Source organism: Equus przewalskii, chromosome 9 (assembly GCF_037783145.1).
Source record: "Equus przewalskii isolate Varuska chromosome 9, EquPr2, whole genome shotgun sequence".
Lineage (NCBI taxonomy): Eukaryota > Metazoa > Chordata > Mammalia > Perissodactyla > Equidae > Equus > Equus przewalskii.
The window spans coordinates 18,996,106-19,010,409 of NC_091839.1; the positions used below are offsets into that span (position 1 = coordinate 18,996,106).

Consider the following 14,304-nt stretch of genomic DNA (forward strand, 5'->3'; position numbering starts at 1 on the left):
TGCTGAGGAAGGCTGACCCTGAGCTAATATCCGTGCCCATCTTCCTCTGCTTTATATGTGGGACGCCTGCCACAGCACGGCTTGCCAAGCGGTGCCACATCCGCACCCGGGATCTGAACCAGTGAACCCCCGGCTGCTGAAGCAGCACGTGCGCACTTAACAGCTGTGCCACCAGGCCGGCCCCTGTGAATTCTTTTTTAATGGCAAAGCATATTGGTTATGCAGAAGACAGTGTCCAATGGATGGGGACAACGTAAAGACTGTTTTGAGGCCGGCCCCGTGGCCGAGTGGCTAAGTTCGCACATTCCGCTTCAGCGGCCTGAGGATTGCTGGTTTGGATCCTGGGTGTGGACCTACACACTGCTCATCAAGCCACGCTGAGGCAGCATCCCCCGTAAAAGAACTAGAAGGACTCACAACTAGGATATACAGCTGTGTACTGGGGCTTTGGGGAGAAAAAAAAAGGAAGACTGGCAACAGATGTTAGCTCAGGGCCATCTTCCTCACCAAAAAAAAAAAAAAAAGACTGTTTAAAAAATATGTATATACCCACACATACATACTGTCTTTAAATATTCTTTAAATTATCCATATCTGTTTGATCCTGTTTTTTACATAATTGATATACTTACTTCAGTATAAAAATAGATTAATATATATTTGTATACAAATTTATTCATTTTGGAGATCGTGTACCTGTAAAAAAGCCCACAGCTCATAAATGTCCAGCTCGATGAATTGTCCCCGACTGAACATAGCCCCCAGGTGCAGGACCCACATCTCTGGCTCCCCAGCAGCCCCTCGAGTGCCCTCCCAGCCCCACCCCTCCCCAAGGCCAGCCGCTGCTCCGTCACCCAACACCGTAGGTTCGTTTTGCCTGCTTCTCCAAGCTTTTAATAGAGGTTTAAATGAACACCAGAGAGGGCTCTAGCCTCGGCAGTTTAATTGCCATTTAGGTAGCCATCCGTCTGTGATGAAGTTTAGGCAGCCGCTGTGGGACGTACAGTCCATTTAGAAAAGCTCTTGGGCTTTTTCTGGTCCCTACAGAAGAGTGTAAGGCAATCGGAGCAACTGTGTGGGCATCCTCAGGTCAGGGAGAGAACAGAGCACGCTTGCCAGTTCCGAGGGGCCACTGTGCGCCCCCCGAGGGCTGCCTGTCCTCACCGCTTCGGCCACCCCCGTGCAGCACCCCTCGGCTGCGTAGCTCGGTTCTGGCCTCCCTGGCCGGTGAACTGCTCCTGAACCCTCCTCATCTTTCAAGGCCCTCCTCAAATGTCCCCTCCTGGCAGCCACCACTGAGGCCCCAGGCAGTGCCCGGGCAACCTCCATCCCTGCACAACTCGCTCAGGTGTGCGGGTGGGGCCCAAGCCTGTGCCCCGCAGGCCAGGAGTCCCTGGGGGTGGGTCAAAAGTGCCGGGGCCACCTCGGTGCTGGCTGCCCACCGTCACCGCAGTCAGGCCTGGCCCGCAGCCTCAGGAAACGTGTAATTAATAGATGAAGGCTCCGGTGGCTTCTGGGCCACCCAGGCTCGTTCCAGCTTATCCCTGAAGTGCTGGCTCTTCATCGCCAGGGTCCCTGAGGCCTCCTGCCCTCATCCGTAAAGGGAGCGGGTCACTCTGCACTTCTTATGGCCATGATCCGCATCTTCAGGCCTTTCCTGAGCTCGCATGCTGGTTGCTACCCAGAAAAATGGTAGACGCTGGCCCTGCCTTCAGGGGCTCCTGTGTCCGGGGACAGAGCAGACCTCGACAGCCGCTACCGTGCTCTGATGGAGGCGACCCGGGCAGCGTGGGGGCCCGGGGGCGGCCCGAGGACAGTGCTGTTCAACAGACACAGCGCGAGCCACGCACATGGTTTAGCTGCTCCAGTGGCCACGTTTTTTAAACAAGTAGGAATGGGCAAAATTAGTTCGAGTAATATATTTATGCAACCTGATACACCCAAAATATTATCATTTCAACACATCATCAATTTTTTAGAAATTTTAGTGGGTTATTGTACATTCTTTTTTTTCCACAACGAGTCTTCTAAACCCGGGTGGCCTTGCCACTTAGAGCCCGTCTCAGTTCGGCACGGCCACGTGTTTGGCGCTCAGGAGTCGTCTGGCTCTGGGGTCTGCTAGGCGCTGACGAGGAGGTGGTCATTGGAGGGAGCTTAGGTGGCAATCGTCGAAGTGGGGTTTGTGGGAGCTCCCCTCGAACCTGGGAGTAGGAAGAGAGGCAGGATTTCTGAGGAGACAGAGAGTACATACTCTCTGTTTCTCTTTTGTTCATTCATTCATTCATTCATTCAATGCACGCTTGAGTCTCTTAGGTGCCTGGGTACATGCTGAGGGGTGAGGATGCCACAGCCGTGGCTAGAGCAGGTCGCCACCCTTCGGATGACCAGACACTTATTAAGCACCTTCTGTATGGCGGGCACTGTTCTAGAAGCTCTCTCTTGGTGCTCATAGTCTAAAGTGGGAGCCGAGGTTAGACAGTAAAGATAAAGAAAATAGTTACAGCGTGTAAAATGTGCTAGGGAGGTCTTTTTTATTTTGATGCTGGGAACAGGAGAATGCGGCACTGACTTTAAAGACTTGGTCAGGAAAGGCTCTCAGAGGAGGGGACAGGAGCTGAAACCCAAATGACGGAAAGATAACTGGAGAGATGGGCCCAGGCAGAGGGCAAGCACGTGCAAAGGCCCTGAGGTCGGGAAGAGTGTGGAGTGTCCCTGGAGCTGGCAGAGGCCAGTGGGGCTGGGACACACAGCAAGGTGGTGAGGGGTGACATTGGCAGGGTGGCCAGGGCGTGGCCAGAGGGCTTTAGAGCCAGGGGGTGGAGTCCCCTCAGCAGGAGGCAGTGAGACCAGAAAGGAGGCTGCTGCAATGATCTGGTGAGTGAGGACGGGGTCTGGATGAAGTGGTCGAGGTGGAGGTGTCTGGGGACACGCTCTGAAGGTTGAGCCAAGTGGACACGGCGATGGCGTGAGGGAGGGGGTGAGGACACGTGGGTTCTGTTTGGAGGAGCTGAGTGAATGGTGGAGCCTGTCAAGGGCGAGATGGTAAAGTCTGGCTGGAGTAGAACTGGAGCGTGAGGAAGGATACAGCCAGCAGTGAGGGCGGCTGAGACCCGGGCACCATCCAGGCACATCGTGCTTCGATGGGGAGGCCTGGGCATCAAGGAGTCCAGAGGAAGATGGGACCTGGCCGGTGGGGAGAGGGAAGGCTCTTTAGAGCCACCCCTTAAGTGGATCTTGTCAGAAGTGTAGGATGTCGCAGACACGCAAGGTGGGGAGAGGTTGGTGGCCAGGAGAGCAGGAAGTGGGTCTGTGGACCAGGCAGGAGAGACAAGGCCAGGGCTGTGGGGAGGGAGAGGACCAGCAGGTTGGGGGGGCGGACAGGAAGGGAGGAGGAACTCAGCACCCAAGGGTCTGGCCTGGTGACTGGGTGGACAAGGGGACCTTCCTGGAATTGGGAACCTAGGGGAGGAGCAGGATTCAGGAGACAGTGAGCTCAGTGGGGATGTGGTAGGGCTGAGGTCCTGGGGGACAGCTAGAAGGCAGCCAAGCTCTCCATCCATCCACCCACCTGCCCGCCCATCCGCCCGTCCGCCCGTCCATCCACCCACCTACCCACCCATCCATCCATCCATTCATTCATTCATTTATCACGTGTTTCTTGCCAGGCCAGTGCTGGGGGCTGGTGCAGGGGTAGCCAGAGTTGTGGGTGGGGACAGGAGCTCCGAGGGAGGGGACAGTCCGGGGGCCACAGTGGGAGGAGGAAGGAGGGAGGAAGTCAGGGACCGCCCCAGAGTGTGTGCCGGGCATCTCCTCTGGGTTGTAGAGACCGGTGAGCTGGGGTTCTCACCTCCCTGAAGCTCCCATCTAGAGAGGGGCCAGGGGACCTGGCCTCAGCCCAAGGCCCGGGGCCCCAGGGTAGAGAGAGTCTGCCCTTCCAGCCGGGAGGGGCCTTGCCAAGGAAAGTGAGGGCAGGTGTCAGGACCCTCACCACCCGCCCTGCCTTCCCCTCCCCAGGCAAGAGCAAGGAGGCAGAGATTAAGAGAATCAATAAGGAATTGGCCAACATCCGCTCCAAGTTCAAAGGTAGGCTGGGGACCCAGACTCCTGGGTCTGAGGGAGGAGGGGCTGGGGCTGGACTCCCGGGTCTGAGGGAGGAGGGGCTGGGGCCTGGACTCCCGGGTCTGAGGGAGGAGGGGCTGAGGGAGGAGGGACTTGGGGCAGGATTCCTGAGACTCGTAGGTGTGATCCTCATTGTTGCCTCCCCTTTCCTCCTTCCTCTGGCCCAGGGGACAAAGCCTTGGATGGCTACAGTAAGAAAAAATACGTGTGTAAACTGCTCTTCATCTTCCTGCTTGGCCATGACATTGACTTTGGGCACATGGAGGCCGTGAACCTGCTCAGCTCCAACAAGTACACGGAGAAACAGATAGTGAGTCTGGGGAGGAGGGGCGGGGGCTGGACTCCAGGTCTGAGGGAGGAGGGCAGTGGAAGCCCGGACACCAGTGTGTGAGAATGGGACTGAGGGCCCATTAGCCCCAGGCTCCCAGCCTCCCCCCTCCCCACCCAGGGCTACCTGTTCATCTCGGTGCTGGTGAACTCGAACTCGGAGCTGATCCGGCTCATCAACAACGCCATCAAGAACGACCTGGCCAGCCGCAACCCCACCTTCATGTGCCTGGCCCTGCACTGCATCGCCAATGTGGGCAGCCGCGAGATGGGCGAGGCCTTCGCCGCTGACATCCCTCGCATTCTGGTGGCCGGGTGAGGCACTGGGGAGCTGAGCCGGGGGATGGGGGAAACAAGGCCCAGCCAAGTTTGAGGGTCAGAGAGGTTGTGTCACCTGTCCAAGGTCTCCCAGCCGGGGCTTGGAACCCCGGTGGTCTGGTGGCAGCCTTGTGGTTGTCTCTTCTCATCTGACTGTGCTGACTCAGTGTGGGAGGTGGCCCCCCAACAAAGCCTGTGGGGCACCTGTTGGATTAACTGACCTGTGACGTCTGGTGTGGAAGAGGCGATAACCTTAAGTCATGTTGGTGACAGCCTTCCAGGACTTGTGCGTCTTCTCCATTCATTCACTCAGCAAACATCTGTTGAGCGTCTGCTATGGGCCAGGCGTTAGGCTGATTGCTGGGGATATAACCATGACCAGGAGTGGACATGGTCATTGTCCTCCCAGCATTCATGGTCCGGGGTGGGAGATAAATATTAACTGAAAAATCACAGGATGAAATGTGTAATTCCTCTCAGAACCATGCTGTGGGGCCCAGGATCCCACAGGGGCATTTAGTAGGGCCGGCTGACCTAGCCTGGGGGATCAGGGAGGGCTTCCTAGAGGAAGCGGCACCAGGCTGAGACCTGGGTGAGCAGGAGTCGTTGGCTGTGGAAAGGGGAAAGGCACGAAGGGCACTGGGGTCAGTGTGATCGTCCTGAGGCAGGAGGTCATTCAGGAAATATTTCTTGAGTGCCCGTGGTGCTGGGCACTGTTGTGGGCGTGGGGGGTCGGGAGAGAGCAGCAGGACTGTTGTGCCCACCCTCGCAGAGCTTACCTCTCATGGGGACCTGAACAGAAAACACATACACAAGGAAGTAAGATGAGTTCAGACAATGACTGATGCTCTGAAGAAAACAAAACAGAGTAGTGGGGGGCAGTGGGGGTGGTGGGGGAGGCCGCTTAGACTCATCAGGAAGGGTCTCTGCAAGGAGGTGACGTGTACTCTGAGACTGGAATGATGAGGAGAAGATAGTCATTCAAGAACGTTGGAGAAAAGGGGGCCAAAGCAAAAACAGCAGCAAGTGCAAAGGCCCTGGGGCAGGCATGAGCTTTCTCCCATTATGGAACCAAGAGATAATGTCTATGGCTTGAGTGCGGTGAACAAGAGCGAGTAAGGGGAGTTTGAATTTTACTCTAATTGAAATGGGAGGCAACTGGTGTATTTTAAGCAGGTGGATGATATGATCAGCTCTGTATTTTTAAAAGATCCCTGGGCCTAGTGTGGGAGAAGGCAGGACTTGCATTTCTGGCAACATATGGACTAGATTCCTGATGGATGCTCTTGCTGAAACCCAACTGTCAATGCCAGATAAGAGAGGAAAGGAAATATCCTTCAGTGTATTCATGAGCTGGTCAGAGAATGAGCAGCACAGGCCACAGCTGAGAGGAGCCTGGTGCCCGAGGAGATGAGCAGGGTGCAGAAACCAGACTTTGCTTAGAGGGGATTCGCTGAACTGGGTGACCCTGGCTGTTGGTTTTGGGGCATGTGGCCTCTGGGAACAGAAGACAGAGCTTGTCCAAGGAGAGGCTCCAGAGGCCACACTTCAAAGTGTGGGTGACCCAGAAATAACCCACCTTGGGGACTATAAGCAAAACGACCTGATTTGAACCTTGGCCCAGAGCAGCCTGCACACTGGTTTTCAGCTGGATTTTCCCCTCTCTGGGTCGTCAAATCCTTGAGCCAGGCTTTAGTCTGAAGTGATGCACAGTGGGAGTAGCCCAGGCTTGTCTGGAGAAGCCCACCTGCCCACAGGCCTCAGAGACTTCCACAGATGAAGCTCCAAGTTCATGAGCAGCTCGCAGTCGAAAATCACTAAACACGGGACGTGAGACAGCGTGAGGGAGAACCAGCGGAAAGAAAGCTGAAAATAACAGTTGAGTTGGAATTCTCACCCAGAACGTAAAATAAGCATGTTTCATAGGTGCCAAGAAATATGAGAATGATTTAAATGCCAGAGCCAAGTGCAAGCGGATTTGAAAAGGAAATGGAAAGTATCGCTGAAATTTTAAAACGATGAAGCGGTCTGGCTTAGCAGCAGTGGAGACCCAGCCAAAGCAGAATTAGTAAACAGACAGGAGAATGGAAGAAATGAATCAGAATGCAGCCTGGAGAAAGGAAGAGAGGGAAAATTTAGAAAGAGAGGTTAAGAGTCACGGCAGACACAGGAAGTCTAACATAACGCTATTTCGAGTGCTAGAAAGAAAGGGAGAAATTGTGACAGAGGCATTGTCTGAGCAGATAACAGCTGAGAATATTCCAGAACCAATGATAGGCTGGTCCTCAGAGTCAAGTAGCCCGGGAAATCCCAGGCAGAAATACAGACCGTCGGGGACCGGGGTGGCAGCCGGGAAACCGTTGAGACATCCACTGCTGTCCCGCTCAGAGCTGACGGTGGCTGGTGGCTGGGACCTAGATCGTCATAGTGAAGGTCGCTGAGAGGGGGTTTGTTTGCAAGTCAAGCTGGCAGCACAGATTGCACGTGGTGTGAGAGAGAGAGAGGAGGGAGGTTGAACAGGGGGTGAAAGGTGAAGACTGGGGGAGAGCCAGGCAAGGAGGGGAGGATTCGGAGCTGCGTCTGGCCATGTTGAATTTGAGACGACCACTGTACATCTAAGGAGAGACCTCAGTAGGTGATTGGACAGCGGGAATCAGAGCCAGAGAGACAGAGCTGAGGGAGACCCTCCCTGTGCACTAAACAGAACGCAAGCCATACACACTTTCCACTTTCCTAGTCGCCGCATTAGACAAAGTAAACACAGGTGGAACTAATTTTATTTTGTTTTTTGGTGAGGAAGATTGGCCTTGAGCTAGCATCTGTTGCTAATCTTCCTCTTTTTCCTCTTGAGGAAGATTGTCCCTGAGCTAACACAGGTGTCCCTCTACTTTATATGTGGGACACCACCACAGCATGGCTTGATGAGCGGTGTATAGGTCTGCGCCCAGGATCCGAACCTGCAAACCCTGGGCCCCCGAAGCAGAGCACAGGAACTTAACCGCTACACCAGCAGGCTGGCCCCTGGTGAAACTAATTTTAATGTTTTAATTTCACTTGATCCACCCAAAATATTTTCATTTTGACATGGAGCAACGTAAAAATTATCCGTGCACCATCTTACGATATTTTTGTGCTAAGTCTTTGAAACTGGTGTGTAATTTACACTCACGTCGCGTCTTGGTTTGGACTCAGCACAGTTCACGTGCTCAGGAGCCTCGAGTGCCTGGGGGCCACCATGGGTATGGGACCGCGCAGGATGGATGGTAATTTAAGCCACGGCCTGATGAAGTCAGTCCCTCAGGGAGGATGTGAGCAGGGAAGAGAAGCGACCGAAGGCTGAGCCCTGGGGCGGCAGGTGTCGAGGTCTGGCGGGGGAGATGGAGGTCAAATGCAGAAGAGGCCGTGGCTCGGGGCTCGGGGAGAAACTTCCACAGAGGCGGGAGCGGTCAGTCGTGGCGAGTGCTGCTGACGGTTCCTTTAAGACGAGGACAGGCGAGACACCCTGAGCAGGGAGAGCTTAGCGCCTCCTGGGGCCGAAACAGAGGCCCGTGTGACAGACACACATGAGCAGGGGTGACATCCCATGTTCACAGCAGGGAGTGAACGCTGAGGGGCCATGCCCTGCCAACACCACGGGCCAGGCTGGGGTCGTCTGAGTGTGGGCTGCGTTCTCGACAATGGAAACCTGGCCTTGGCCTTGACTGGGGTCCAGAGGTAGATTTTTTTTTTTTTTTAAAGATTTTATTTTTTCCTTTTTCTCCCCAAAGCCCCCTGGTACACAGTTGCATATTCTTCGTTGTGGGTTCTTCTCGTTGTGGCACGTGGGACGCTGCCTCAGTGTGGCTTGATGAGCAGTGCCATGTCCGCGCCCAGGATTTGAACCAACGAAACACTGGGCCGCCTGCAGCGGAGCGCGCGAACTTAACCACTCGGCCACGGGGCCAGCCCCAGATGTTTTTTTTTTAACTGAGATAAATCTCACATAACATAAAGTTCACCGTTTTAACCATTTTAAAGTGTCCAGTTCAGTAGTCTTTCATATATTACGGTGTTGTGCAGCCACCACCACTATCTAGTTCCAGAACATTTTTATCACCCCAGAAAGAAGCCCCAGACTCATGAGCAGTGGCTCCCCGTTGCGCCTCCCCCGGGCCCCTGCCTTCTAACTAACCTGCCTTCTGTCTCCGTGGAGTTGCCTGTTCTGGACGTTTCCGATCAATGGAACCACGTAATATGTGGCCTTTCATGCCTGGCTTGTTTTCACTTGGCACGATGTTTTCAAGCTTCATCCATGTCGCAGCCCAATGTCAGTGCTCCATCCCTTTCTGTGGCCTGATAGTAATCTCGCCCTGGATGGATGGAGCACATTTTGTTTGTCCGTTCATCCAGAGCTTTCCACCTTCTGACGATTGTGAGCAGCATGCAAATACATTTCTGTGAACTTTCAGTTCTGGGTAAATGCCTGGGCGTGGAATGGCGGCGTCATAAGGTGTCAGGCCTTTTTGTAAAAAAAAAGAAAAGAGGGGCCGGCCTGGTGGCGCAGTGGTTAAGTGCACACGTTCAGCTTTAGCGGCCCAGGGTTCACCAGTTCGGATCCCAGGTGCAGACATGGCACCGCTTGGCAAGCCATGCCATGGTAGGCGTCCCATGTATAAAGTGGAGGAAGATGGGCACAAATGTTAGCTCAGGGCCAGTCTTCCTCAGCAAAAAGAGGAGGATTGGCAGCAGATGTTAGCTCAGGGCTAATCGTCCTCAAAAAAAAAAGAAGAAAAGAAAACAATTACAGTTGAGGTCCCCCTCCGTGTCCCCCACATCGTCTCTCCACCCTCCCCTCTCCCTCGTGGTGCCCTGCATGCGGCGTTGTTATTCCCCAGCACGTTCTGTCCCTGAATGCCGGGCGCATGCCCTGTGCCACATGGCTTCAGACTTTCCTTGCACGGGGTCCAGTCTCTGTAACCAGCCTGAGAAATAGCTCTTGCGGCTTCATTTGGTCTTTGAGGGGAGGTTTCCGTACCTGTAACCAGAGATGAGAATAGAAGCCGCCTCCTTGGGGAGCTGTGGTGAGGATCAAACCGCTTAGTACTCGGAAGCACTGATTGAGCATGGCCCGGAGGAAGGGCTCGGGAGCTGTGAGCTGTGAGGACGACGGTGAAAAGATACCGTTAGTCGAGCACACAGGGGACAGACCTCCTGCTGGTTTCCCGTTTTGATCTGGTGACAGGAGGGCATTGAAGGTCCTTCAGCGTCGCCTTACCCCCGGGTGGGTGTCCAGCAGTGGGATTGCTGGTGGGATCCGCGTCACTGAAGTGGCTGCCTGAGCAGAGATGGCCCAGCTCCTCTTCTGAGGGCCTGTCCCCGTGTCCACACCGGGGCTCCCGGCTCCCTGGCCAGCACGGCGCGCCTGCCTGGAGCTGGTGGAAACAGCTGCTGTCGCTGTAATTCGCGCTTCTCCTGCACATCAGTGAAATATCTTTCCCCCGGCTTTCGGCTCGTGCAGGTCACCCCTCCCAAGATGCCCCCTGTGCCCTTTGCTCAGGCTTCTGTTGGGTCCTTTCTGGGAAACATTTCACCATGAGGCCACAGCCTGGGTGGTCGTGACATCTCCCGGCAGTCCCTCTGTGTTTGCGGCTGCATCAGCTTCTGATGGACAATCTTGTTTCTCCATCCCCTGCATCCTACAAGGGTCCTCACTGCCTGAGAAGGAAACTGCTCATCAGAGAGGGTCAGGGACTCACCCCAAAACTGTACCCACCCGTCAGGACTTGCAGCAGGCGTGTCTGACCCCAGGGCCCAGGGAGCTCTTCCCGGGACCCCGTCACGCTCTAGGCTCTGCGTTATGCTGGGAACTGGGTACCGATCGGGGCACTGAGTCAACCCTCTCAGATGGGGCCCCCGGTGGCTGCCAGGTTCTATGCTAAACAGATGTCTGCATTGTCTCCTGTGGCTGCTGTGACCAGTGACCACAACTTAGCAGCTTAAAACACCCTGACTCTCTGATACGGACTTCTGGAGGCCAGAAGTTCTAAATCAGTCCGCTGGGCTGAGGTCAAGGTGTCTGCGGGGCTGGCTCCTTCTGCAGGCTCCAGGGGAGACTCCATTTCCTGGCCTCTTCCAGCTTCTAGCGCCGCCTGCATCCCTCGGTGTGTGGCCCCGTCCTCCAGCTTCAACGCCAGCAGCCTGGCATCTTCTCTCCTCTGTGCCCCCTGCGTCCACCCTTATATCTCTCTCAGACTCTGACCCTCCCCCTCCCTCTTCTCAGGACCCTTGTGATGACGTTTAGGGCCCTCCTGGATAGTCCAGGATCGTCTCAAGATCCTTAATCCCTTCCACAAAGTCCCTTTTAAACATAAGGGAACAGAATCATAGGATCTGGGCATTAGGATGTGGGCATCTTTGGGGGGGCCTTTGTTCAGCCCACCCCAGGCTTCCTCTCCTCGGAAGAGACCAATGGGGTTCCCATTTTATGGGGGACAATATGGAGGCTCAGAGAGGGAAAGGGACTTGCCAGAAGCCGCACAGCCTCAGGCTCCGGCCCCGCCCACTCTGAATCCTGCCCTGCCTCTCCAGGGCGCCCCCACTGTCTTCCCTGGGTGTCTCATTAGCCTGTCAACTCCCTACGTGTCCGGTATTGGACTGTGGTTCCCACTCAGCGCCCCCTCTTCTTGCCCCAGACCCCCACACCACGGATGGTTTCCCTGCTCACCGGTCCCTCAGGTCAGAACTCGGGGCTCACCTTGTCCCCTCTTGTCCCCTCGCGACCCTTCATCTAGTTCACAGCAGGTCTTGTTGCCTTGACCTGACAAACGTACCTGGAACAGACCCCCTTCTCACCCCCACGGCCGGCAGCCCGGGCTCCTGTTTGGCCCATTGCTGTCACCTCCTCTCGACCCACTGCGTCTGCCCTCACCCCACCGCCACCCCTGGCCTCTCCCCAACACGGCAGCGGAGGGACCCTATAGAACAGGCCAGATCTGGGCGCGGCAGCGCATGGCAGTCCCTGTTTTCTAGTTTGTTGTGAGGGTGACATAACTGAGTTAGTCCCTGCAGGGGGCCTGTGACAGTGCCGGGCACATCAGAAGGGCTCCGGTGGTAGCTTTACTGCTGTCACGTTAGGATCATTGCTGCCCTGCTTGTCATCCATAGCAGCTCCGTCTCCCACTAGATGAAAGCAGTCCCCACCGTGGCCCGCGAGGCCCTGCAGCCTGGCCCTTTGTGCCCCTCCGCCCATCTCCAGCCTTCTCGGCCTTGGTTGCTCACTTGCTGTCGCCACACCAGCCTCCTCACTGCTCCTCCCACACACAGGCCCACACCTGCCTCGGGGCCTCCGCACAGGCCGTTCCCTCTGCCTGGGACATTCCGCGCAGCAATTTCCAGTCTCTTCTCATTCAGCTACTCAGTTTTTCCGTCCCCTGGCACCTATCAGAGGGGCCTCCCTCCACAAGAGCGTCCTGGTGCACGCTTGTTCCCGCCCTCATTTGTGTGCTGACCCCACCGGTGTCGGTGCCTGAGCTCACACACCGACTGCCCAGCCGGAACGTACGCTCTGTGGGCACAGGCCCTTGGACCAGTTCGTCCACCACTCTATCCGCAGCCTTTCAGCAGTGCCGGGGGCCCAGGAGGCGCTCAGTAAATGCTTGGTAAATGAATGAAGGGGCGGAGCCCGGCTGGACATCTCGCTTCGCGCTGCCAGTGACCACATGAGGTCACCGAGATGCAACCCACTTTGCAGATGAAGAAACGGAGGCCTGGTGGGCGACGGGGGCAGAACCAGGTTGGATCCTGGGTCCGCCTGGCGCTCTCTGCCTCTCGCCGGCCAGCCTTCCTCGCAGGAGCGAGAGAGGGGGAGGTGTGCGGGGCTGGGGTCGCGCTGACCTGCCCCCCTCCCCCCACGTCGTGTCCCACAGGGACAGCATGGACAGCGTGAAGCAGAGCGCGGCCCTGTGCCTGCTGCGGCTCTACAAGGCCTCGCCCGACCTGGTGCCCATGGGCGAGTGGACGGCCCGCGTGGTGCATCTGCTCAACGACCAGCACATGGTGGGGCCCGCGCCTGCGCCCAGACACGTTCCCGCGCCCTGGACGCCCACCTGCATGCCCAGAGCCCCCACCTCTGTCCCTGACACCCACCCTGCTGCCCAGGGATCCTGTCCACTGTCCCCAGCACCCATCACCCGCCCAGCCAAGGACGCTGCCCTCTGGTCCCGCCCCCAGTCCGCGCAGTCCCTCTATAGCCCCGCCCACCTCTGCTCCTCACCCAGAACCTGGGCCTCCGGGGGGCCCTCAGACCCCCAAGTCAGTGCTGGCCATGGTCGTCGAGCCCCACCCACCCCTCCCACAACCCACCCCGCATGCTCCTGGGTCTCTGCTCTCTGATCCTGGACGCTCGTCACCGACCTGCCCTCCCACAGGGCCCTGACCTGCCCCTCTGCCCCGCAGGGTGTGGTCACGGCCGCTGTCAGCCTCATCACCTGTCTCTGCAAGAAGAACCCCGACGACTTCAAGACGTGCATCTCCCTGGCTGTGTCTCGCCTGAGCCGGGTGCGTGTGGTCTTGGCGCTGGCTGCCGGAGGTGGCCCTGGCGTCCCTGTCCTCTGGGCCACCTGTCTGGTCTCCCCTGATCTCCCTGAGAGGCAGCCCAGCCTGGTGGCCGTGAACATGCTCTGAGCTGGCTTTGTCCCGGCTCAGCCGCTTCCGGGCTGTGTGGCCCTGGGCAAAGGGCTTGACCTCTCTGGGCCTCATTTGCTCCATCTGTGCAATGGGGGTGATAGCCATGCCCGCCTCACAGCTTAGCTCTGCTGTGACACGGTCTGCGTAAAGTCTGAGAGCAGGCCTGGCACACAGGGAGCCCCAGGAGCCTCCTGCTCTCACCACTCCGCTCCCCGTCTCTTTCTCCTCTGCTTCTCCCGCCCTCCTCCAGCTTCTTGCTTTCCCGGGCATCTCCTTTCACTCCCTCCTGCTCCTCTCACCTCCTCCGCCCCTGTCCTGGCCACATGCCCTTAGGCCTCCTGTGTGCCAGGCTCTGGGTGGGCGGACGCAGGGCACACGGCTGAGTCAGACCCGAGCCCTCCAGGAGCTCCCTGTCCTGATGGGGGGGCATGCGGCTGGGCAGGCCAACTCAGTCCCAACTCAGTCACAGATCCTCATCAGCGGGGTGGCTCGTGCTATTGTGGAGGTAGCACTGGGCATGGTAGGCCCCCAGAGGAGCCACTTAACCCAGCCTGGAAATCTGGGAAGGCTTCCTGGGGGAGGTGATCCTAAAGTTGAGTCTTAGAGTAAATATAAACATTTCCTGGGCAGGTAAGAAAGGCCTGGATTCCTGAGCAGAGAGAACAACACCCCAGCTCATTCATTCAATCATTTTTTCATCCCTTCACCACACATCCTGTGTGCCAAGCTGCTGGGGGAAACAGACAGTGACAGTGGGGCGGGGTACATACCGTCATGGAAGTAGCAGAGAGCATGGTGGGCATGCTTCCTGGAGAAGGGGTTTTGAAGGTTAAGTATGAGTTTGCCTTGAGGAAAACAGTCACAGGCTCTTTCACT

General features: G+C 56.7%; 1 protein-coding gene across 2 annotated transcripts in view; it reads left to right on the plus strand.

The window, feature by feature from the left end:
* AP2A1 (adaptor related protein complex 2 subunit alpha 1) overlaps window positions 1-14,304 on the plus strand; it is a 33,023-nt gene that overhangs the window by 7,405 nt on the left and 11,314 nt on the right. For both annotated transcript variants that reach the window (XM_070558264.1, XM_070558265.1), the window contains exons 2-6: window positions 4,015-4,083; window positions 4,287-4,429; window positions 4,568-4,761; window positions 12,669-12,798; window positions 13,198-13,299. In XM_070558264.1, the coding sequence (XP_070414365.1) occupies window positions 4,015-4,083; window positions 4,287-4,429; window positions 4,568-4,761; window positions 12,669-12,798; window positions 13,198-13,299 (638 nt within the window). The remainder of the gene's footprint in view (window positions 1-4,014; window positions 4,084-4,286; window positions 4,430-4,567; window positions 4,762-12,668; window positions 12,799-13,197; window positions 13,300-14,304) is intronic.